General features: G+C 41.6%; 2 protein-coding genes across 7 annotated transcripts in view; both read left to right on the top strand.

The window, feature by feature from the left end:
• NISCH (nischarin) overlaps positions 1-4888 on the top strand; it is a 31307-nt gene extending 26419 nt beyond the window's left edge. For all 3 annotated transcript variants that reach the window (XM_082059840.1, XM_082059839.1, XM_082059841.1), the window contains 4 exons: positions 1005-1158; positions 1765-1893; positions 2861-3022; positions 3496-4888. In XM_082059840.1, the coding sequence (XP_081915966.1) occupies positions 1005-1158; positions 1765-1893; positions 2861-3022; positions 3496-4124 (1074 nt within the window). In that variant the 3' untranslated portion in view covers positions 4125-4888. The remainder of the gene's footprint in view (positions 1-1004; positions 1159-1764; positions 1894-2860; positions 3023-3495) is intronic.
• Positions 4889-11484: 6596 nt separating this feature from the next.
• The window catches only part of STAB1 (stabilin 1), a 58104-nt gene continuing 44314 nt past the window's right edge, over positions 11485-25274 (top strand). For 2 of the 4 annotated variants that reach the window (XM_082060116.1, XM_082060115.1), the window contains exons 1-9: positions 12196-12772; positions 18397-18533; positions 20003-20118; positions 21295-21380; positions 22465-22534; positions 23023-23118; positions 23577-23693; positions 24511-24707; positions 24921-25054. In XM_082060116.1, the coding sequence (XP_081916242.1) occupies positions 12692-12772; positions 18397-18533; positions 20003-20118; positions 21295-21380; positions 22465-22534; positions 23023-23118; positions 23577-23693; positions 24511-24707; positions 24921-25054 (1034 nt within the window). In that variant the 5' untranslated portion in view covers positions 12196-12691. Of the gene's footprint in view, positions 11564-12195; positions 12773-18396; positions 18534-20002; positions 20119-21294; positions 21381-22464; positions 22535-23022; positions 23119-23576; positions 23694-24510; positions 24708-24920; positions 25055-25274 lie in introns of those variants that run through there. The other 2 variants (XM_082060114.1, XM_082060113.1) reach the window with 2 other exon arrangements.

A 25274-nucleotide genomic window follows, 5' to 3' on the forward strand; every position in this document is an offset into this window, starting at 1 on the left:
AACAGGAGTATATGTTAGTGTATGTCTTGAAGATGATTATTCCAATAATGTTTCTCTCATTTTCTTTAAAGTGGCAAAAGGAAAGAAAGTTACTGGAGTGAAATAATTTTGTGATGGTATCTAGCTAAATCTGTGTCCCACCTCCTTTGTGTAATAGGGGTGCATGAACACAGCACGTGTGCATGTCTGTCAGTACTCCAGAAACGAGCAAATAAACCAAATTTCTGAAAAACAGATTTATAGTCTGTGTGGGGAATGACAAATTTAAAAGTACCAATCTTACATTAAATTCGCAATGTGGCTTTTTGAGGCAATAGTCATTGTGGTCCGACTACAAATGTCAATTGAAAAGCTTATTGAGAAACAGAAGCTTTTTTTTATTATTCCCTTACCTCACTTCCAAAGCTTTTGGGTAGGCACAAGTTAAAGTTGTGCTTTTTTTACACCAGGAGAAGCTGATAAAGCAGGTGACTCATCTGAGGATCCACAGTAAGCTCAGCAAGTGAGAAGCTGGGAAGATGCCGGGCGGAACAGCAGCTGTAGTGACAAGCTGTGCTTCTGTCCTCTCTCGAGGATCTTTGTATCCAACTCTTCAGTAGCATCTGAAGGCTCAATAGACTTGCTGAGGCTTGGAGGCACTTTTCAGCTCTTGATTAAAATTTTGTCTGCAGTGTCTGTCCTAGGAAGTCTTTTCTTGTGCACTAGATGTTTTTCTAAAAAGATTTCTAGTCTTTGTCAGAAAATAAGGAATAATTAGACCACAACAGAAAAATAGTTTTCTTACATAAACAAATGACATTTTTAGTAGACTGCTCCTGTGTTTGCCTCAAAGCTGCTGCAGTTATAATAGCAGTTTGGAGGTGAATGTCTGTTCTTTGACTATAACATGTTCAGATTTTCAAATTGTGGGGTGTTTTTGTAGTCTAAAGTTGCCTCTAAGATGGTGAAGCTATCTGAAATATCAAAGTGTGCAAGTGATTTATGAAATCCAATTTACATCTTAGGTGGAAAATGAAGAGTTGAGACATCTCATGTGGTCTTCAGTTCTGTTTTACAAGACTCCCAATGTGGAAGTGATGGCTTGTGTGCTTCTCTCAACAAAAGCCATTTACTTTCTGTTGGATGATTCTTTCATTCATGCTGATGAGCATCAGTCGGGTAAGATAGCTATTTTCATCTTTTAATAATGTTATCAACTTAATCCCTGTCTGTGTGTTTGTCTTCAGTTTAAATACCAGTTTTGGTCAATACTCTTGGACCCTCCTAGTTGAGGGAGAGGCTGGTGCAGTTTTCTGCATGCAAATGAGAGGCTTTAATGTTGAGGCTTTAATGTTCAATTAAACAGGGTCTTGAGTCATGTCTGCTTCTCAAACAGACCTTTCCCTGTTCTGTTGTGCCCATGCTCTTGTCAGATGTCATTTCGTGGTCCCTAGCATTATCCAGACAGCTAAAGACCCTTTAACCAAAATAGCAGATGAAAGGTGAAGCAGCTCATGGTGTATGTTCAATTCATCCAAGTCACTTGTTAATGCATCTGCTGATTTAAATCTGAGATATGGCAGCTTTTTCAGGAAACACTGCTGATAAGGAGGAGATTTGGTTGTATTTGCTTGAGAAATCATTAGCCACTATTCCCACCTTCTTCCTAATTTCTTCCTTCAGATGTGATATAGGTCTAAGATTTGAATATAAAAATTATGCTTATGGAAAGAAGAAGAATAATTCTTTTTACTGTTGACTTTATCATATGTCCTTTTTCATCAGATTTTTGGAACAAAGAAAACTCAGATTGTGAAAATAGCTCTTTCCACCTCTCTTGCTGCTTTGTGCTAAAACTTAATGACTTGCAGTCAGTAAATGTTGGCCTGTTTGACCAATACTTCCGAATTACTGGTGAGTACATCTTGTGCTTTAAGTTTTTCCAGTTCTATTTTGTCTGTTTAGTCTTAGATTAATTCTGTTCTTTATTTTATTGGTGACATGGAAGAGTATATTATTTTGTTGATTCTTAAAAGAAATTGAGTTAGTGTAACACTAGTGATGCTGTACCAATAGGCTGATAAGTCTTGCAACATCTTGTAATTGAGGTAACTAGGAAGCTTAATATCAGTGAATTAATTCGTCCCAACAGTGTTTTTGAAAATTGTCCTATCTTAATGACACATTAAAAGGAAAATCTAAAGACTTGTTCTGAGGTTTTGGCTTGCAGTAAAGAGTAAGATCATGGTACTGCCCATGTTGCAAAATGCATAGTTCATGGTTGACTTCTGGATGGAAAATAGAGCTGTAAAATTTAGAAAAGGTAATGGTGTCAACTTAAAACTTAATGGAAATAACATGAGTAAAGTTTGGGACTGGTGTTTCACCTCAGAGTCCCACTAAACATACTGTGATACTGTGATACACGTGAGCTAGACATTCCTGTGTTTTACAGCGTTCTCTTGTTGTGTTGAGACCTCACTGGTGGGCAGGGAAGGAAATCTGCCTTCTGGAAATGATATGAAGTGACCTGACGTATAACAAGTTCACAAAGAAAACTGAAGGCACTTTTTTCTATAAGATAAATAGTAACAATAAGATGATAAGGATGAACTTGTACAGTAAGAGTTGAACAGTTAAATTGTAAGCCTACGTTGTATTTTAAATTGAGAAATTACATTCTTCATTTTTTGAGGGATTTGTAAGGATTGTAATATTCTTTTCCAAGGATTTGAAAGCTTTCTGAATAACGATGCATGTTTTCAGGAGAAATAATCCTTGTAAGAAGTTTTTATTTGGTGTCAGTTGCATGTTAGGTGAAGAAATTATGATAATGCCACATACAGATGTGTGAATTGTTTATGTTCTGTCTTCTCTTCAGGACATTCTGCAGATCATATAGTCACTTGCCTGACAAGAGACAGTTACAACACTCACACCTTCATACAGCAGCTTATGGCAGTTCTGTCACTGCTTGCGCGCACACCTTCACCTGAGCCAGTAGATAAAGACTTCTACTCCGAATTTGGGAGTAAAAACACGGGTAAGTGGTCTTTTCTATATCATGAGTTAGTTAGGCATCATCTAAAGCATACTGATAAAAACTCTTCTGAGGGAAATTTATGCATCAGGTGTTTCCTAGTTAATACCTTGACCAAACTGCCTGACTTTACCTCACATAAAGCCTTATCTGAACTGGGGAGGAGGTCAGCTGGTAGGGAGGTGGATAACCTCTGATTTGAGGATCCAGCTGTATTTCCTTCTGCCTCTTCTGCCATCACCCTGAACCAGTTATGTGGTTAGAAATTTGCAGAAAAGTATATTGGTACTGCAAGAGAGACTCCAGTAGAGATCTGCAACCCAAAGAAAATTATTCTAGTATTGTAAATAAGTGAAACTATGTATAAATAGATAAAAAACTTGAATTCTTGCAGCTGTCAAAGTTTGTTGCTTATCCTAATGTGTTAAGAAAGTATTGTACTAACTGGAAATATAATGAATGTATGTTTATTGCAGGAAAAATGGAGAATTATGAACTGATTCACTCTAGCAGAGTAAAATTTATTTATCCAAATGAAGAGGAAATTGGGGACCTTGCCTTTCTGGTGGCAGAGAAAATGGATGGTTTGACTAATCTTCCGTCCCTCAACATCCTTCTGTATGTGTTGGCTTTTCAAGTAAATCATGTCGAAGGGTCTGCCCAAAACACTAGTTTGCTTCAGCCTAAAACACTTATATTAACCAGCTCTGATTTGTTCCTCTTTGATGAAGATTATATCAGTTACCCACTACCTGAATTTGCTAAGGAACCACCAAAGAGAGATAAGTATCAGCTTGCAGATGGAAGACGAATCCGGGATTTAGATAGAGTACTTATGGGTTATCAGACATATCCACAGGCACTTACATTTGTGTTTGATGATGTTCAGAATGAGGATCTGATGCAGAATTTAACACTGGATCACTTTGGAGAAGATGATAGTGCCCCAAAGGGAAATGCTAAACAAGAAGGCAGCAGGAGCAGAGAGATCCAGTGGTACATCTTCATCCCAAGCGCAGAAAGCAGGGAGAAATTAATTTCGCTGCTTGCAAGACAGTGGGAGATCCTGTGTGGTAGGGAACTGCCTTTGGAACTCACCGGGTAATTATTGCACAGCTAAGTGATTTCAGTGTCTACTATAAGGTAAAGCACAGTGTTTAGATAGCGCCTGTCAAGTTCTGTTTTATTAAAATAAGGAGCTGACCTGGACTCCCTTACTCCCTAGTGCAGTGAACATTTAATAGTACATAGAAATATTCTGAAGTGTTAACTGGGGACTGAACTTCTTGTAAAGTCTATTTTTTATGCAATAGTATATAGTGAAAAAAATCATGAGACATCCTGGGAAACTGTATGGAAAAAATTAAGGAGTCAACACGAGATACGCTGTCTAGGGCTGTTAAGGTTTCTGCTATTTTTCTGTATATATCAGTCTTGCTGTTCTATACAAACTCTAATGTGTAAATAAGGGTAAATGCTTGTGTATGTTCAAGTGCAATGTTCTTTGTACAAGAAGTATTTTGGGTATGCTGCTAATGCTTATTATTTAATGATCTTACAGTTTTACATATGTTTTTCTTTGAGGCCAAATGTAATTATTTGCTGCCAATCATGGACTTAGCAGGAAAATTTGAGCAACAAGCAGGTGACAAATTTCATATGAAATTAGTTTCATGGGCATTCTTTTTCCTTATCCTAGGATAAAAAAGAATTGCCTGTTAAAGATCCACTCAGTATCATCCTGAAATGGGAAATACCCAACATGGGTATGAGCATTTTGTCAGCAAATAATGAATTTGTATCTCTGAACATGAAGTTTTTCTTTTGCCTATTTTGTCAATACAAATAAAGTGTAATTTGACAGTTTTATTTTGGCCTTGTCTTTGTTCAAGTTTATCTTGTGTTTGCAGGATACCATATGGCAGTACAGCAGCGCATATTATGTTCCTAGAGTGTGTTGTAAAGTATGAAATATGCAGCAAGATGAAAGAAGAAAATAGTTTGTTCTACACAGGCAAGCTCGTACTGGTCCAGAAATAGAGCTGAGTCATGGAAACTGAGGATCTGCAGCTTCTAAACACAATTTGAGGATTTATTTCAAGTACTTTTGCTTCTCTATGAGATGTTAGGGATCTGCTTTCCAAGCTGTCATCTTTAACTTGAATATTACAATGCCCAAGAGGTTTTAGCCTCCCCCATGACGGTAAAATCCCTACTCACTGTTACGAAGACAAATACCGAGACTTTGAAAAAAAGACTGTTCTGTGTCCACCGGGATTAAGAAAGGAAGGACAGTTTTGATACATATGTACCAGCTGATGCTCCTTAAAAAAACACACAAAAATTCAGGTTGGAAGAGACCTCTGGAGGTCCAAAAGTCAAGCTCAAAGCAAGGCAGGCTTCAAACAGATTGCTCAGAGCCTGGGCCAAACAAGTTTTGAGTTTTCTCTGAGAATGGCGAGTCTGCAGTGGCACTGGGAATTTGGTGGTTCTGTGGAGGGTTATTCCGTGCTGATGGGGAGCTTGGCTCTGCTCTTTAGGATCCAGAGTCCAGGAATGTGACAGTCAGTGCAAGGATGACAAAGACACGGGCAGGCGAAGTCAAAGTTGTACTGCAGGATGCAGTGGAGTTCCCTGAACAACTAAAGAGGTGAGGAGCTTTACCTGCGTGCTGCTCTGGTTACAGTTTAGCAGAGGAAACTGTGAGCCCCCCTCAAGCTTAGACTGAACTGAACAGTTAAGGTAGGTGCTGTAGACTCTAGGGGAAAACTAAATTTTCCTGTACTTCAGAGCTCTTCTATTACCTGAAGTCTCAAGGATACTTATGTTTTCATTTAAGCTTAATTTTGTTATTAGGTAGAAAAAAGACCCGTAACTTCTAAAACAAAAATCCTAGGGATAAAATAATTAAAAGTTTAAGTCTTCATTAGTTCTCTCTGAAGTAAGTCTGTTAATCACTAATTTGTAATTCTCATAGGTTAACACTTAAGAGGAGCCTGTGGCAACTTGAATAGTCTGATCTGCCAGCATTTGAGACCTTAGCAAATGAACAAGTCATTTACAAATTGGGTTATTGGTTTAAGTGAATGCAGAGGGAATCTGTAATGAGTCCTTTGGAAATGCCTAGGGTTTGAGCCAACATGAAATAATCATGGCCTTTTATACTGGGCATTATACTTGTCATTGTTTCTGGATAAGTCAACCCTGCTTCTGTTCTATTTGTAAGGCCTGTCCTGGGGGTTCCTTTGTGCTTGAGATAGACCTGAGTTCTGTTTTTAAGCATCCTTTGTAAAACCCAACTGCTCAAATGTATTTCAGTACACTAGCGCATACAATAGAATTGTGTATTATAACAAGTTAGGAAAACCCTCTGCTTGTTACATAGTTGGAACTGTCAAAGTCTCTTTTCAGAGACTCTCTTTTCTCCTGTAAGATCTTTATAAACACTGATCATATCTTAAGATTTAACAAAATGTTCAATAACTTTTAAGATACATACTGCAGTATTTCTTGATTGTTCAGTTTAGTATCTCTTCTATGGTGCGATGAGAATTGTTTACTTCAGGGCATTTTTCAACAGAAAAATGTTTTGTACTTTACTTTGCACAGTCTGTGCCTTACCTGGCAAAGTTTTTCCCTGACACTTTAGCTCTTTTTTGTTTTTTACCTGGAAAAAAAGAAACAAACAACAAACCCAACCAAAGCCAAAACAAGAATTCCCCATTTTCTGCCACCATACCTGACCCCTACCCATATTAAAACCTGCTGGTGTTACAGTACTTTGTGGCTACCAATTTCTGTTCATTTAAGTGCAATGTTAAGCTGAAAAATTTTTTGTCATTCCTCAACACCAGACTATTGTCTTTGTCTAATTCTAATATAATCTTTTCTTTCTAAATGTAGGCATTTATTTAAATGAGTGTTCACTGAAAACACACAATCCTTAATCTTGAATGTTATGATTGTTTCATTTCGTAGAGATTTCTCAGCTTTCCACAATGTTTCTGCAGAAATTCTGCGAAATGAAGTAGTTTTGTCAGCAGTTGTGGTCAAATAAAAGTCATGATTTCTACCCCTCCTTTTGCAAGAGTGCTATGAAGCCCTTTATACTCAAATCTTTTACAGCTTCCAACCCTTGTTCAGCATTAAGACAGTATCTAAGTAGCTAAAATTACGACCAAATGTGTGTCTAGGCAGGTGGGGAGACCTCACTCAGGAAAGTATCTCCTAAACCATCCGAGACTTGCCTGGTCTGGCCATGCAGCTGATGTAGGTGTGTGCCAGGAGGACCCAGGCCGTCACCTTCAGTGTCATCTGCTGAGGACCTACCCAAATGTTTTAAAACTTTCCTTTAAGACTTTACAGTTGAAAAATTGTAAATGAATTTCATTAGGAAGGAAGGTAAATGAGGTGCTGACCTGAGCTAGACTGTGTTTTGCTTTGCAAGAGAAGCAGGAGCGTGGCTGCATCCTGTCTGTCCTGTGTCCACAGCGCTGTAATCTGCCTGGCTGTGTGTGCACTGAACAGTGATGGCTTTACATCAGCCCCTCTGACTTGTCTTCCTGTTCTTGTCAGCTTAGATAAGGAATCAAGTAGCACAAAATGCCCCTGCTTCCTGTGTGAATCTGGTCAAAAAGTTTTACCTCTGCGGTATTAATCTTCAAACATACCAAATCTTAGGCGGAGAAGCAGCAATGTGAGGAAAAGCGTGAAGTGGCTTAGCAGACAGACTGCAGACTGCTGTTTCCTGCTGTTTACCCGATAATGAAAGACATTTAGTAACTAAGTAAGCTAAAAACTGATGTGGAAAAAGGGAGGATATGAAACTCATAAGAATAAGAGGATGCTAAAGAAAGGCTGTGGCCAACACTGAAAAAAAAAAAAAAAGCAAAAAAAAGTGTGAATAGGTATATAAAGAGTAATAGCTGGTGTTGATAAGCTGTTCATATAGGCCCTCATGCTTTGAAACTTAAGGCCTCTGAGAGGGGATGATGAGAACTCCCAGCATCTCTGAAGTTGTTGAAAATGCTGAGATAGTGGGATCCCAACTCTTGTCTCTGTCATGCTATTCATGGGGAAGTGCTTCAGTGCACTCCTTGGCAAACTGCTATAGCTTAAGTCAAACACATTATAAGCTCTTTCTGTCCCTTATGGATAACAATGGATGAAGGGTAAGCAGCACCACTGTGGGAAAACAGTTGTGCTGATGTGAGCAGGTGCTGAGTTTCGATAGCTCTGCCTGTTTGTTCAAACAGTTTTACTCAGACATCCAATTCATACTGAATATCTGCGAGGAATTTAGTGCCTGACAGTACAATTGCGGGGCACTGCTTAATAGATGGAAAAGGTACAAAAGAAAGACCAAGAGAAGGGAATATGTAGCTGGCTTTTGCTACAAGAGCATATGTAAAGGAACTGGGAGTCATTAGCAATAAATAGGCCAGGATTTGTGTACAGACATCTGTATTTCTGCCCTTTCAAAGTTTTGAACTAACAGGATGTGAGCAGCTGTGATAATTTCTTCCTGAATTGCATCACAACCTTGTGCTCAATCATCTCTCTCCACCTGTCTGCTTAGCATCGGATCACTGGATGTGTGAGAGAGTGAGATAAACAGTCTCCTACTTGTTGTGTGACCTTTCAGGTTTTTTTGCATTTAAATTCCTGTTCCTTCTAGGTTGCTAAGAAAAAAAGAAAGAATTGTCTCCCAGCCCTCTGCACCAGCAGCCTCAGGGGTGTGTTCAGTATGTATGGTAGAGCTGGCTCTCTTCCTACACACCAGCACTTCTGACTTGACCTGTTTAATCCCTTGCTGGTACCTTTGTAGAGCCACAGTCTTCCAACACACAGTTCAGAGCAAAGAGACTTCATGTTCTTTCCCAGAAGAGTGGAATGAGAGTCTGTTTCTTACTGTGGATGTAATCAAATGCTCCACTCCCACAGAGACTGTGTGGCATGGCGTACTGGGTGGTAAATCATTTGTCTTGGCTCTGTAATTTCTGTAAAGATTGCTTAAACAAAGTATTTCAATAGCAGGAAATTGCCCAAGCTAGCCAGGGCTGCACACACTTCACAGAGGAGGGCTGGCGACCCAGCATTTTAAAATGCAGCGGAGGATTTAAAATGCAGGCAGGGAGGCTGGAAGGGTTCGTAGATGTGTCCTTTTCCTTTACCCAGGCGACTATATTTTTTTTCCATGGAACAGCTTGAGTAGTTTTCACCAACAGTTTCTCAACTCAATGTTTGTGTTCACAAATAAAAGTACCAAGTCTTAGATAAGTTACTTCAGAGGAACCAAACTTTCATCAATGCATGAAACAAAAAGACTGAGTGAGGAAAAAATCCTGAGTACCAATGCTGCTTGCTGACAATCTATTGATGATTTGGGAGACTCAGACTACAGAGTAAAATACTCTTAGTTTGTAGTAGTTGCCTGTATTGGGGCCAGAATTTGAAGATGATGCTTCTGAGACCCACATCTGTGACTTCAACTGTTAAACCAGCCACCTTTGCTGTGTGGGCAGGAGACACTTGACTGATAATTCAACCTCCATGTTTTCCAAGACAAATGAAAGCCCACTTGCTAAAGCTCACAGATAAACACACTGACAGTTGAAAACTCCTACTGTATGTTTTAAAATTGGATTTGCACAATCCTGTTTCAGTCAAACATTGACTAGGATGCGAAAGAAACCCTTCTACCCTGCCTGCACAGGACCATTTGCATGCTATGTTACCAGACCCTTAGAAGTCTTGCCTATAAATTTTCCCTTTGATGAAGGTGGGTTTTTTCCCAGTTTTTCTGTCTCACGTATTCCTTTAATTGCTGGTGACATAGCAAGTCCTATGGATTCATTCCTAATGCACCACTGGGTATTTAATCTGTAAATTCTTGACATTTTAGGAGCAATCAGATACTGAATGCTCTGACAGATCTCAGGATCTTGCTTTGTGGGACTTTGGGGGATTTAAATGTTTTGTGCAGATGTGTATGTATATGGTCTGGTCTCATATAGAAATTAGTGAGGGAACTGTTTTTTTAATTTATTGACAGTCGTAAAGGCTGTTGGACAAAACAGTGGAATAAAAAAATTGATCCAATCATTTTGCCTCTGAGGGATAAGCGTTTTATTGATGTCACCCATGAGAAAATCCATCCATCTGCCTAGGAGGAATCTATCTATCAGAAGAGAATGGGAACAGTGTAAGTGGAACAGTAATTTGTGTTTGTTTCAGCCAGTTTTGCTCCCTGTTTCCATGTCATTGTAGCCACCTTTGGTTATACTGCCACTGTGACCATGTTGGCTTCTTTCTGCTGTGCACTGAGCATTATTAATGGCTCTTGGCCACCCATTAATTTGGAGGCGGTTGGTACTTCACCTTCTTACTAATGCCCAGAATCACGCAGATCTGAAGTTGAGGCACGTTTCGGTGTTCCAGATCCAGCAGCAGTGACCAGCAAAGTAAGTTCCCATTCCCTCATAGCAGTTCATACGCAGGGACTGAAACACGCTGCCTGTGCTGCTTGATCAGGAAGGCAGCATCTGATGACAGATGACCTTTTCATTTTTCAGTTTATGCTCTGCTACTGTACAGGGGCAGTACTCAGTGTTTGCAATTTTAGCCTGTATGTTGCTGTTGCATTGCTTGTCTTTAAATGAGTTATGGTCAGATAGGAAAGCTGGCTGTGAACCTTTTGATGTTACTGTGAATCCGATTTATTTCATTCAGACAGGAATTTTACTGAGCCTTTCTTTCCCTTCCTTTCCTAGTTTCCTTTCAGTAGTTCAGATGCAGTGATGATAAGCAGCACTGGAAAGCCTCAGAATCAGTCTTCGTGCGTCCTTTTTCCCCTGTCTGTTTTCAGTGTTTAACCATTTGGAAAATGGTCTGAAGGTTCGTTAAAAGATCCCCCTGCCTCTTCAGTGCCTCAGGGTAAGCTATTTTAATCTTAAAAGCTTATCAGCTATCTGCGGATGCCCAGTACTGGCAACTTAATCCGTGTGTCATATAACCAGCGCTCGGAAGACCATCAACAAGTGCTCAGCATCCTTCTGGGCTGCCTGTTCTAGCTGTGTACGCCTAACAGGTAGCATGGAGCAGAGGAGCAGGTTCATTCTCTGCTTACATGGGCTGTCTAGCACCATGACTGTAGGTAAACAAAACATTGTACAGCTTCCATACTAATGTCCCCCTCTACAAGAATGTCCACACTGTCCCTTTGCGACTGCTATCCCACCGAAACTGGTCTGAGCTATGTTGCTTCTGCCTGCTTTCACAGATCTGCAGGGTACCAAATGGTTTCCAGAGCTGTGCGAGCCCTCTGACCTTGTCAGAGTGGCTTTACCAGGGCTGCAGTTGTCCTGGAGCAGGACAAGCGGACTGAGTCGTCAGATTGAGCTGTGGGCTGGTGCTTCTCACATGGGTCGCTGTGGATGGTGTGCGCCTTATCTGCTTCCTGTTCGTGGATATATAATAGTGCTTTGCTGTTCTTCCTGCTGTCTGCGGGATGGAGGAAGAGCTAAAGGACAATTAACAGCACTAGTAAGTACAGCAGTTCTAATATACTTTATATGTTAGTATGTGTAGTTGGCAAGAGGGGAGACAAAAGAATATTAATGCTCTCAAATATTTACATAAGCACAAGAGCAGTTTCCTATGCTGGTTTCATTTAGACACCTTCATGTACTATTAATGGCTCAAAAATGAGAAGATACCTCATTGCTTAGTAGGATTTATTACCAACAGCAGCAGTCTTTAGACTCCTCAGTAGAGCATAAAGAAACGAAGTCCATATAAAATCTGTCAATAATCAATTCTTGGTTGTTCGTAATGTTCAAAATGAGAAATTTGATTGCAGGCCATACCTCAGGCTAGCATGTATTTTTTTTAATCCCATTTTGGGAGTTTCCTATTCTGAGTGCAATGGAAGTGCTCCTTGCATTCATCAAGCTGTCAGCAGAGTGTTTGGAAAATGATGTATTTTGCCACTGCTGCCATAGCACCTGCAAAATGTGATGTTTTGCTTGCTGAGAAACTCAAATACTTTAAATAAATATCAAAGCCTACCCAAAGTGCTTGATTGATTGGTGGGATGTGCTTACATTATTGCTCTGAAGCACAGCACATCACTCACATTGCTTTGTTCATGCATACTTTGGGATAGGTAATGGTCAGGTCTACCTTTTGTTTGAGGTGTTGTGGACATGTTAACATTAGTGGTAAAAGGAAATTAATTTACCCTTCATGAATTCATGGTACTTAAGTTTGCCGATTGGATTTGCCTTCAGTTAAGCATACAGTTAACTGCTTTTCATTCCAATTAGTTGAAAACTAAGGATTTCCTTCCTTCTGTTTTGAACTGATATGTAAGAGGAAATCCGTAGATGTTCCTGTTTTGAGTAAACCTTTTACTAAGGAGTCCTGCTTGTGCATTTTAAAAAAGAAAAGAAAGAAAAAACTGGTGATATTGATTCAGACATAACGCTGGAAGTAGCAGATCCACTTCTGAAGGCTTTGCAGCCAAAGAGCACAGTGCGAAAATGCTCTCTCCCTGTTTACTTTTAACCTCTGGTTTGTCTTGGATCTGATTCTTAGTAGGCGGTCTTATTTTACAGAAATTGCAGCCTCTATTGCCACCCCTTTTGTGGAAAGGGTCCTGCCTGTAAAAGCATGAAAATGCACCCTCCTGGATTGCTGTTTTTCTTCTTAGCAGCGTGCTTCGCTCCCACAGCTGACTGCCAGAGTCAGAGGGTAAGTCTGTGAGTCTTTGTTTAAACGTTCATTGAAAAGTTCTTCCTATTTAGATGGTTGCACGTTATGAAATTGTCCTCCCCAAAATTCCTTTTTCCATTTACGTTTAGTTAGTTAGGTGCAGAATAACATCCATAATTAAACTTCAGGACTGCAAGGTATCTTCTCTGCTTGTGTGTGGGTATGTGTGTAGTCTAAACTGAGGAACTAAAAATAAGGTTGAAAGGAGCTGCTTGAGTTTTAGATAGGATTAATTCTGTATTTATATTCAGCACTGAATATGAAAGTAGTAGTATGAAAGGAATATACTTAGCATCTTCCATTATTTTCAGTACATGTGATGGGAGCTTAGCGTCTGGCAGGACAGGTCCAGAGGTTCCCAGGATAATTTTATAGAAAAAACATGTAAAATCTCATCAAATTGTTGTTTGCAACAGCGTAAATACCCTTGTTTCAAGTACATTTCCCAGCAGCTCCCCAGTGAGGAGTGTGTGGTATTTTCCATTTTGTTTCAATTTTTTTTTCCATTCTATTTATTTTCTTTTGATTCCTTTATCTCTGTTTTTGTGTTTAGCAGCAGCATCTAGAAGAATGTTCAATGCCCTGGTAGATCTCTAGGCTCCATGGTGAGGCATCCCACTTTCTGTAGGTTAGAATTCACACTAATTCATACTATTTTCTCTTCTGCCATCACCCTTCTTGTGTCCTGCTGTTGCAGGAATGACCTGGCCTACAAAGTCAGAAGCTGTGTGGGGGCACTTGAAATCTTATTCTCTGGGGGTCCGTGCTACGGAAGGGTTGTCTTGTCTTGAATGACAAAGGGGGGGCCTTGTGGACAGACCCGTGGTAAGGAAGGTGCGTGTGAGTCTGAAAGACTTAATTTAGAAAAAGGCAGAGCACTGAAAAGATGCTTCAGGGTCAGGACTTCGGGTGGAAGTTTTGTATGGAGCCTTTCATAAAAGGCCCATAAATGACTAATAAGCATACAAATAAGGTATGAACCCTCAAGCTTGCGGGTTAATTAAGGTGACATGGTTTGAAGAAGTGTCAGTACTGCTGGTTTTTGTTTGGTTGGACGCGTTGGTTCCAGGCAGATGGGTTCCAGTATAGAAGTGCATTCAGAGTCATGGGCTCACAGCTTCAGCTGGTGTAAGTGGAAATTTTTGTCTCTTGACTTTGAGGCACTGTGTTGATTTCTGCAGTCACTGAGGTGGCTGGCAGGTGTGAAACAGTTAAAATATCAGGTAATGAGTACCTCCACTCACATAGAAGAGAAATGTCTTGAATCACTTCTGGAGCAGTTTATTTAATCCAGGAAAAATAACCTCTTTTTAGAGTTTTTCCTCAGTTTTCCTCTTTTTTGGAGAAAGATAAGAAATGTTTGAAAGGATACGATGGGAGGTAAGGAAAAGCGAGGGTCTAAGGAAGTCTTGTCCAATATAGTTGAGGATGGCCATTGGATTTGATTGCAATAGAAGTGCTGTGATTCCACAAGAGGCCTCCATTGTCTTGCAGGGGCCATTAGGGGAGAAAAGAGAGATTTTGTGCTAGCTTTTTTTCAGTGATATTACCTCAGGCTCAAACATGACAGCAGATCTGTTTGCCTGACTTGTTTTCTGTGTGAGAGCCCTGAAAGTTTTTCTGCTGGGAGGAGGCCAGTCCCGGGCTGTGCTGGAGGTGGCGTGGAGGCGGGTGGAAGATGAGGGGATGCTCTCTGCATCCCTCTCTGCCTCCAGTGCGCTGCAGCTGGGATGGTGGGAAACACCCAGAGCAACAGCAGATCTTGTGTTACGTGTACTCTGAACTTAATTGTTCATTCTTGTGCCAAAAAGTGCCTTCCTTGGACAAACGCAAAGGGTTTTTGTGTCCAGGAGCCTCTGGTCTGTTCAGCCAAAGTGTTGCTGAGAACTTCTTGGGGAGGTACATGACTATAATGACTCAGGCATGTGTCTAAGCTCTGTTTTGTAAAGGGCAAATGCACTGGAAACTTGGTGATTCATTAGATAATGACTGTTTCCAGAACTGGCTCCCAGGATTGTTGGAGCCGAACACTGACGTCCAAATGTGTTTTTCTTTCTTCCTTGAGGTTTTGTCATGCAATAGGATTTGTGTTATGGTTTGAGAGGAGAAGATAAAGGGCAAAAATGAGGGGAATGAAACTAGTCCTTAAAAAAACTCTCCAGCTTATTTTCTTGAGGTGGAATAAGAGAAACATGAGCACTTGAGAAGTAAGGGGGCATCTGTGTGAGATCGAGAGGAGGGAAGGAAGCACTGCAGCATCCAGCAGCTCAGATGTGTCTCAGCTGAGCACAGAGGGCAGCAGCTGCTTGTGCATGTGCGTGTGAGTGCAGGGAGAGCAGAGTCCAGCCCTGGCAGGCTCTTCACCTCTTTCAGCCACAGCTAGATGTCTTCTGTGTTAAAAGCCTCCTTGAACTCTGGAGCTGTTTGAGAGCACCAGTCTTCCTTTCCTGTTGCTTTGTACCCGAAGTGCGGTACAGTCCAGGCTCACAATATCACCTGGTCAGCACGGTGACTGTTTTCACCCCCTTTCCCTGATGTTGCCACCATGCACCTCGCTGACTCTGGGCCTGCCAGGCGGCATCGCTGCATCACAGGGGCACACATTCCCTCTCGCTGCTTCCTCTCCAGCATCTTCAAATTTACAAACAGCAGCCACAGAGGAGCCCTAGGGAGCACCACATCATTGTTTTCCATGAGGCTGTGCCCCAAGAGCCACCTCTGACTCAAACTCCTGTCTGTCTTTTATCCTCTCCAAACTTGGAGTATCCAAACTGTTGCATTTCTGTCTCTTGATTCCTTCTTCTGCTTTCATAAGAAGCAAAGCACTCCAGAAAACTACTACTTCATCAGTTCTGTCACTCAAGTAAGAAGGGAAATATTTTTTTCATTATTTTCCACATAGCTGTTTTCTTCCTCTTCCCTCCTGCCTGTTCCTGCTGACACAAGCATATTTCCTTATAAAAAGGGGAAGATCTTACTGGAAAGCTGCCTAAAGCTCAAGAAGTGTTACAGGAAGGCAGGGTAGGGGGAGGTTCCACAATAACTGTCTTGTCTTAGAGGCCTGCAAATAAGTAAAGATGCCAACAGGGAGGAGCGATCACCCTTCTCCTCTCCCATTTAGAAAAAGAGCCACATTGATGAAGGAAAGAGAAGGAAAATGGAATAATATGCGAACAATGTTGTCTTCCTTCACCACCATGACAGAGAACACATTTAATGGCCCAGCTGTGTCTGACAGCCAACTCCTGATGCCTGGAAGTAAAAATAAAATAGAAGATTAGAGAGCTTTAATTTAGTGTGTTGTGCTCTACTGTCTGTGTGGTCTTTTTCATACAGATAGGGTGGCTCAGACACCTGATAATGTCTTGTGGGGTAATTCTGACACTATCAACATCATAACTCATGGGAAGGCATCCACCTGTGTGTTTCTTCTTTGGAAGTCTTCCCATTCCTCTTTCTGAGGCATTGTCTCAGTGAAGCTGGGACTTGATGGGACTAGAAAGGCATGAAATGTACCGTTCTGTTAGAACCGTGCTCCCGGCTTCAACTGGCTCCTTTCAAAAGCTCACCTTTAATTTGGAGTCCTAAGTTGTTCTTGAGTCAGCTGGTTGGATGAACTTCTTCCCCACCCCATCAATGGCACTGCTGATCTTGGACACTGAGTAGTCCGGAGGTAGCACCTCATTTATCCATCCATATTGGCTGTCTATTCTGTTTTGCTCCATGAAAAAGGGGAAATCTCCTCAGACTGCACTGTGTGCCAGTGGGGTGGAAACATGAGGAACAGCAAAACTGACCTCCGTCCTGCTGGCTAGAATTAGTAAAGCTTGTGCTCACAGGACATGTATAGGTGGATTTGGTGGCTCTCAGATTGGTTTTGAACTGTTTATGATGCAAGGGAGTCCTTGGCATAAGAGATTCCTTGGAGATTCTGCCACGAAAAGAAGTGGAGGTTACTGTTACAGTAAGGAAATCCCCAGATGCACAACTAGAAATTAACATCCATGTGAAGGGCAACCACAGACACGGAAATCGCTTTCTTCGTTGGGCAGCATTCTTGCATGAATGGCTGCAGAAGATGGATCTGTGAAGACAAGAAAAAGCTCAATAACTCCAGGCAGAAGGAACATGGGTGTGAGTCAGGAAACTGTTCCAGGGTGACGTCCCTGTGGACCTGGGACTTGCGGGTTATCTCTCAGGAGGTTTTCCTGACAGGGTCTGCTGGCTATCATCTGGGAGGGCCTTCCTGAGCTGTTGATAACTGATGGGAAACCGTGGGCTTCCTCCCTTGCCTTGAGGCAAATGTATGCATTTGGGCTTAGGTTCAGAGGAAGAAAAGCTCAAATTTCTGGTGGCAATCCAAAACAAGGAGTTCTGGGCATGGGAGAGCTTCTGCATAAGCAACATTGTTCAGGAATGGCTTAAAAAATCACAGATCAAGGCCTCCTCCCAAAATTTGATCTAATATTTTTATTTCTAGAAAATACAGTGCCTGTAGAGGCACAGTTGAGGTGAGCTGTGTGTTGTTTTTGAAGCCAGTGACCTTTTGGCGCAAACACAGTCCATGCCTCCCGGCTCTTCCCTGCCATCAGCAGTGGCAAACATTGTCTTTTTTTTTTTTAAATGAGCAATGAGGTTTCTCTGCAGTTGCTTGACTTCAGGAGTTTAGAAATTCAAGGAAATGCTTTTGGGGTGAAATCATGAGCTTTAATGACAAGTTGGCATATGATGATGATGATCTGCTCTGAGGCTGTACGTTTTTCACCTGCTCTGGCTGTGTTTCATTTGGGGAAGGAGGGTTGGTAGGTACAGGGATACAGAAAAACCCTGTGAGGAAACCTGAACCCCTTAAGTTGTTCTGGCTGGGTGGAAGCACTTGTGCTGAATTTATCACCAGCCATGTGAATTATCTAAGTCTCCTACCTGATCTTCTTGCCAGTGTTTATGGCATCCTACTCACCTAGGGGCACCCAGGTAGTCAGAGAGGTGCAGAGCATCTTTCCTTTTAATCCACACAACCCCCTGCACCTTCTCGAAAGCAATTGCCATGAGAAATACTTGTGTGAGCAGCTCCTGAGCTCTGGGAAATAGACTGAACTAACACATTTGTTTTTTCAGACCTGTGGAACAGCAATGAAACCTCCAGTGAACTGGACCATATCAATGGCATGGAAAAGAGAAATGCTGTGTTGCATTTTAGTTCAGTGTCTTCTGGCAAGGGTTATTGATTTAGGGCTTGTCCTCACATACCATTACCACATGCTTATAAAAGATCAGCTTAAATGAACAGTGCACAGTTATGATTATTTTAGAAATGGTTAGAATTTTTGCTGTGAGGTGTAGGGGGAAGATAAAGTAGCTGTGATCTGCCCTATTGCCTTCTAGCTGAGATCCAAGCAGAGTAGCGCGCAGCAGCGTGACGTGATGGTTTAGCCTATATGAGTGTGCAATGCACCTCCCAGCAGCTGCACTGGCCACTGCCCTCCCCAGTGGTATCTAAAGAATGGTGCAATGTTGATAAACATATTAAAGGTTGGCAAGGTGAGTGACTAGGTTAACATTTTAATTTTGGGCTGATTTCCGTTCTGTTTTTTCTTTTTAAGTTACAATCCATGCGATGCAATGTCAAGACAATGTTTACCTTGAATACAGCGTGTACCGCTTGTGCTGCAGCACCTAAAGTGTTCTGTCCAAGAGGGTGGTTAAAGACCACGCAAGGATTAGGAGTGCGGGACTGCAGGTAAGGCCTATTTCCTAACCACGTTAATGTTTTGGTGCAGCCCTGCTATGCAAGCGGTAGCGTGTGTGCCTTCAGGAGAACATACATGATTTTTGAGCTGTAGAGATCCAAGCAGTTTTGTTTTCAGATGCATAAAAATGGTTGTATGGACCCTATCTTTGTTAGTTTGTCTCCTTGCAAGTCCCATGGACTTTTTGCTGGACATAAGTCTCTATATACACAGATAATTACCTCTAACTTGCACTAAATAATCTGAGTTTGTTCATCTTGCTGTAGCAACTTAACAGCGGTCTGTCTAGCATGGAAACCTGATATAGACCCAGAATTCCATAGTGGATTATTAGGAAAATAATATAATGATAGTTCCCCTTGTATATCCTCCCAGCTTCCAGCAATAATCCTCTGAACTTTTTACCTTCCTAGTTCACTTTATGACAATTGTTTGTTCATGTGTTCCTTGCTTTTATTCTGTTGAGCTTGGCTCTAATAGGAAAACGGTGAAGGAAAACTGAATTTACCAGGAAGTTTTTAAAAAATGAAACACTATAGATTATTGTTTGTGTATCTATTCAGTAGTGAATGTTAACTGTTAATATGTAGCTCCATTGTCTACTGTTTTCTGTGATTTGCTATTCTGTCAAAATACTTTAAAAATAGCTGTGACAGTTTTGCAGTCTATAGCAGTTTTTGCACAGACACACACAGGAGTCAGACTGAAGCCAAAGCAGCAGTGCTATTGAGACAATTTCCAAGTTCCTTTTGGGAAGGATGTTGTGCCAAAAATAAAATGAAGTGTAAGAATAATGTGAGTGTATGCAGCTTTTCTGAGTGTTATCTGCTCTTGTGGTGGTTGTTGGACAGACCCAAGAATAGTCCTGTACTGCATACGTGCAGAACAGGAGATGCTGCCGTCAAGGGCTTATACCCCGTGCGTAGAGGTGATGGATGAAGGGTTGAAAAGAAGATACTTCTTTTGTGGATTTAATGGATTTGTCCAAGATTGTGTAGAGAAATAACGCAGCTATTAAATCCAAATTTCCAGCATCCCAATCTGTAATCTTTAGTGCAAGACAGAAAGGGACAAGTCCTGCAAGGAGACTGTTTTCTTTCAAGGTTATTTGAGTGTGAAGTCCAATGCTGTGTCACCCTGGAGATCCTGACTTTGTTTCTGTGCTGTCTAACTCTCCAGCATCCATTCTGTCCTGATGCCCTCACACTGCCCAAGGTCCTGTCTCACATCCAGTCCCTGGCAGATTTCTTGTAACCAGTCTTTGAGGCTCAAATCAATGGGCATCCTCAGAGAAGACATAACCCAAGTGCAGACTATCGTGTGCACGTATGGCAGAGGGAATGAGTGCCCTTCCTTCATTCAGAGTTCAGTGCACTGCAATGAGATTGCTTAGAACCCCTCCAACAGGCGTGTGGTATGTTTGTGTTGTAATCATGAACGTCACATTGTTCTTTTTAAGATACACTGTCAAGTTAGGAGAAAATACGCTTTCCCTGCCAGGATGCCATCACATATGTAAGAAAGAAATTGAGGAGAAAAGGTGCTGTCCAGGATTCTGGGGTTCGGAGTGCTCCGGTAAGTTTTTGAACTTTTTATTGCACTCTCTAGCTGTTGTGTAAGTCACACTAGTTTTAATAGGAGACATTAAATATGCATTGAGGTGATTAATTTTCATTATTCCTCAAAAACTCACAAGGTCTTTGTTATCTGTCTGGGAATATAATGGGGAAGGAATCTCTTTGCTTCAGATGAGTTGAATCCTCTTACATTTAACACATAACATAACCTCCTTTGGTAGAACTTCCTTTTGTCTCTTCTTTAAAAGTAATCTTTTGGAAAGGGATGTTTTTGTTCCTCTTTAAGAAAGTTTCCAAAGGAAGAGGAAGATATTTCTTTCTGATGTCCCTCTGGTCTGCAGTGCATGTGCCACGTGCTCTCCTGTACAGTCTGGAGTTAGTCAGCCATTCAGCCACAGAAAATACTTTGCAATTCCAACCCAACATGAAAATAACTGTCCCAAATCTCCCACTCAGGTTTGTGCCAAGTAAAGAGAATTTGTTTTGTCTTGTTGCAAAAATCCAAAAGAAGACCTATTAAGCTGAACACTTCTCATATGATTGACTGATTGCTGGAATAGGGAAAGATGCTCTCCAGTCCTGCAGAAAATAGAAGGTTGTTTGAGAGCTTGAGCCTGTTCTCTCACAGAAGTGGTGTGAATAAGCAATTGGCTTTGTCAGAGGAATCACATGTCTAATACTTTCAGAAATGGTCCCCAGAATTTGGAAGTACCCCACTCTGAAGATGTGTGGACTGTGTTTGTCTGAGCACATTCCCAGCTGAAAATGCTCAATGTATTTGCAAAGCAGGCTCCCACCTGTCCTGAGTTTCAGAACTGCCCTCAGGTGGTTGATTCTGCCTCTTACTGATGCTGGTAGCAGTGGATCAACCTCAAAACATGTTTCAGTGCCTTTGCTGAAATTTTGTTGTAATAGTTATGCTCCACTGGGACTTTTCCTTAGACTTTTAATAATGGGCTTTTCTTAGCTGGCAGCCACATTGCCCATTGGTGCCACTCCTGGCCATATTCACCAGCTCTGGGCCAGCGTTAGGTGTATTGGATAAGCAGGCAGGGGCTCTGCAGGTGAGGAGGCCATCACTTTTGCACAACTGGCATGCCTAGGGGAGAGGAGATGGAAAGGGGGATGCAGTGCTGGTTGTTTAATCTTGTCTCACCTGTCTCTTGCCTTCTAGAGTGTCCGGGTGGCTCTCAAAATCCCTGCAGTGGCCATGGGACATGTTTGGATGGTATACAGCAAAACGGGACCTGCATCTGCAAGGTCAGTGTGTGGTTTATTCTGGAGGTGATGTGCTTTTGTCAGATGTAGTTGTATAGTGTGTGTGCAGATGCTTTGGACGAAGGCCCTTTTGCCTGCAAGATCATTAGCAGTTTCTTTCATTCCAGCATCAGTGTCTGTGGTTTTCCTAGAAGGCTGGTGTCATCTGCAATAGCACTAAGACACTGTTGGTGAGGGTATGGAGTTGGGAAGGATCTCTAGTGAGAAATGAAAGAAGAATTGCATTAATTTAACCCTCTGATCAGTTTAAATAATCAGTGTTTGTCTGTGGCTGCAAGAAGCTCTGAGATACTTGGCTGCTAATGAGCTGCACCTTTTCCAGGCTTGGATGATATATTTCTCAAATGAACTGGTCCTGCTGCTTGGCCCGCAGGTCCTCCCTCTCTCAGGAAAAGCAGGAGAAATGAAGAAGAGAATTTAGGACAGATGTTTGTTTTTATCTTTGCAGCTCCAGACTTAGTACAACAAAAGCGTAAACAATTCCTGCACACTTGAATCATGTGTTTCTAAAATTTTCAGCTTAATGGATCAGTGTCAGACTTTAAATTCTGTCTTAGGAACTGTATGTGTTTACAGCATCCTTAATTAATAGCATCATGAGCTAAAATCCTACCTCTTGGGCCCTTCTTTGAGAAAGCTGATTTTGGATTTAACTCAAAGAGACCTTATATCAATGAAAATATATGCTGAAGGTCCCCATGCCCTGTAAAATCTATGTTGAAAGTCTCACTGGCATTAGTGAATTCCAAATTCCTTTTTCAGAGAGATATCAGAAGCCAGCTGGTACTTTACTATTGGTTTGTGATCAGGACATTGTTTCCCCAGTGCCCACCAGAGTTTTGCTGGCGTTTTGCATGCCTGCTGTGTGTCGGCTTTCACTGTGATCTTCTTTGCCATGGGGGCTGGTTAATACTACAAGAGCACTGAAAAGATCAGTTTTCTTCGCTGTATTGCTTCAGCTGTCACAGAAAATCAGAAATGGGGAGAGACTTTGAATTGTAACAGTGTGTGGAAAAACGCAGTGATACAGAAAAATAACATCTGGGACATTTTGGGGCCCTTCTAGGAGCAATACAGTGGTTTTGCGTGCCAGAATTGCCGAGATGAAAATCGTTTTGGCCCAGACTGTCAGTCAGGTAAGAATGAGTTATTCAAGTGAAACCTCCACAAAAATAACTGAGAGCAAAGGAGGAGGAGCGGGAGGTTGAATGAGGAAGGGTGCTGGAGAGGAGGAGGGGGTGCCAGCTGGCAGTGTTCAATACCAGCTGTCCTGGCATTTTGTCTTTGTGCCCTTCTCCACTGTCCCATTAGATAAATGATTCTCAGTACTTCACTCAAATCTGTCCATTTTTCCTGTTGTAAATCTCTCTCTCCCCTTACCAGGGCTATCACAGTTTCTGCTCTCTTTTTAGCCAGGCTGTTGCTACATCCCTGAAGCAACCCACACTCACTTCCCAACTGTTTTCCAGACTCCTGTAACTGCCTCACTTGTCTCCCAACTTCTTCCTTGTTGCCCTCCCTACAAAAATTAATGCACACAGTGCTGCTTCTCATGAATGGCATTTTTGGACCCTGTGCACTGCCTTGTAGCTGAAGGTCAGGTTTGTCTGGACTTCCCTTGCAGTGTGTGACTGCGTGCATGGGGAATGCAACAGCGGCGTCGCTGGGAATGGAAGCTGCACCTGCTATGGAGGCTACACTGGCCCCAGATGTGACCAAGGTAAATACACTGACAGCTGCAGAGGGGCTGGCAGAGCTAAACGATGGTATGGGCTTGGATGCACGTGTCTCAAAGGGAGCTGGGCAGCAATGAATAGCTTGGGAATGTAGAGGGAAGATGCTTTGAGCACTGGAGATCTAAACAGAGGAAAAAGCTGGGGCCTGCTCCCCACTCTGTGACAGTGGCTGAGATGTACTATCTCTTTGTGCCTCTGTTCTTTCTTTCTCTGGAAACCAGATAGATCATTTCTTCTCTCTAAGCCTTGTGGGACCTGACTACCTAGGCTGCCAGTGATTCAGAGATGTCCGCCCTGTTCACATTCCCTAGCTATTATGCCAGCTTGGGGGCCTCTGGAAACCACATTTACCTTAATTTCCAGATATTTTGTAAGGTAAGTTGTATCTTCCAACAGTGCCATGCATGCTCAAAGGGAAACTCTCTTTGCTGTGTGATTCCAGAGCTTCCCCTTTGCAAAGGTGTAACCTGTGAGGCCAACAGTGAATGTGTGGTAAGGGCTGGGACCGCGACGTGTGAATGCAAGATGGGCTACAGAAGAAGTGAGAACACTTGCCAAGGTGAGAAACTTCTATGACCCTAAATGGTCCCCTGTTTGGAAAAATCTTATTGCACTGGTGTCTCTGGATTAATTTGACCACTGTGAATACAATGCCTACTTCACTGCAGAGTTTAAGAACCTGATTTTTAGGAATCCCTTTAAGATTAAGGGCTAAGTTTTTTGCTTTCCTCTCACTTGATCATGAAAGCAATAAATGAATTAGACTTGCATGTTCCATCCAGCACTCGCTTATAAGTATTTACTGAATAACCGTGACAATGGGATATTGGTGAGTCTGTACCAGTTTAAATAATAAGGCATCTAACTGGAGGATTTCTTCACTGATTTCAAATTTGAGTTTGTGAATTGGTTTTATTAAAGTCAATAAGATTCATGTGATTAGCTAGATATGGATAGCTCTGTTTTCACTAGCTTTTTGCAGTTTTTCCTGACCAAACTGCAGTTTCATATATCCTCATATATATATAAAAATATATATAAATTCAGAAATAAATCCAAGCATCCTCTGTCACTCACATTTCTGCTACTGATGTAACATGAACAATGTGTCATCCAGATTCCTCAGATTAAAAAAAAAAAAAAAAAAATGTCTGCTGTCTGAAATGATTTTATTTTCCTGTGAAATTTTGTAAGTTTAATAGTATAAATTAATAGACTTGTAGAATGGTTTGGATTGGAAGGGACCTTAAAATCATCTAGTTCCAATTTCTTATACTCCATTCTTTCCAGGCCTTTTGCATTCTGCTGTGCTGCAGTATGTGCTGTTTTGAAAACAGAAATTTGGTTACTCTCACCTCTCATCTCTTTAATTGCAGCTCAGGATCCTTGTGCTGCTTCTCCGTGCTCCCCCTTTGCCATGTGTAAGGTTCTTGAACCACGAAAGTATCAGTGTACCTGCAAAGAAGGATATCGAGGAGATGGAAGGATTTGCCAGCCCATAAACCCTTGTGTTGATAACAATGGAGGCTGCCCAGAAAACTCTACAATTTGTGTCTACAGACGTCCAGGAGAGGTAAGGGGCAATGACGGCACGTCGGCAACCTGCAAGGGTCTGAAAACTGGCCAGATGAAAAGCTCTTCAGATGAGAACACCATTGTGTTGGTCAAATGTGTTCTCCTCACCTTAGCTTTTGCAAAGGGTAAACAGACAGCTCTTTTGTAGGGTAACTTACTGGATAAAATATGATGCATGCAGCTCTGCAATCACTCTGTTGTCTTCTCCTAGGCATCTTGTGTTTGCAAGCCTGGGATGAGTAGGAGACCTCCTTTGTCTGAGTGTTCTGCATTTCCCAACAGTTGCCGGCAGTATTTTTGTGACGTGACTTCTACGTGTGAAATTAATTCCCAGGGGTATCCTAGGTAAGCCAGCTTAAAGATTGCTATTAAAGAAGCTTATTCTGCAGCTAGAATGGAAACCGAGTTTGGAGGAGCTGAATTTTGAAGAAACTGAGAGCTAACTGAGGAGAATGGACCAGAGTCATCTTTTGAGAAGAGCCTGTTTGTAACAAGCCCATTGAAAGTAAAGAGTTTTACATCAGTCATTGTAAATTTTGGTGTGTGGGTCACAAGATGCTTTAAA

Source organism: Streptopelia decaocto, assembly GCF_964273445.1.
Source record: "Streptopelia decaocto genome assembly, chromosome: 8".
In the NCBI taxonomy this organism is placed as follows: Eukaryota; Metazoa; Chordata; class Aves; order Columbiformes; family Columbidae; genus Streptopelia; species Streptopelia decaocto.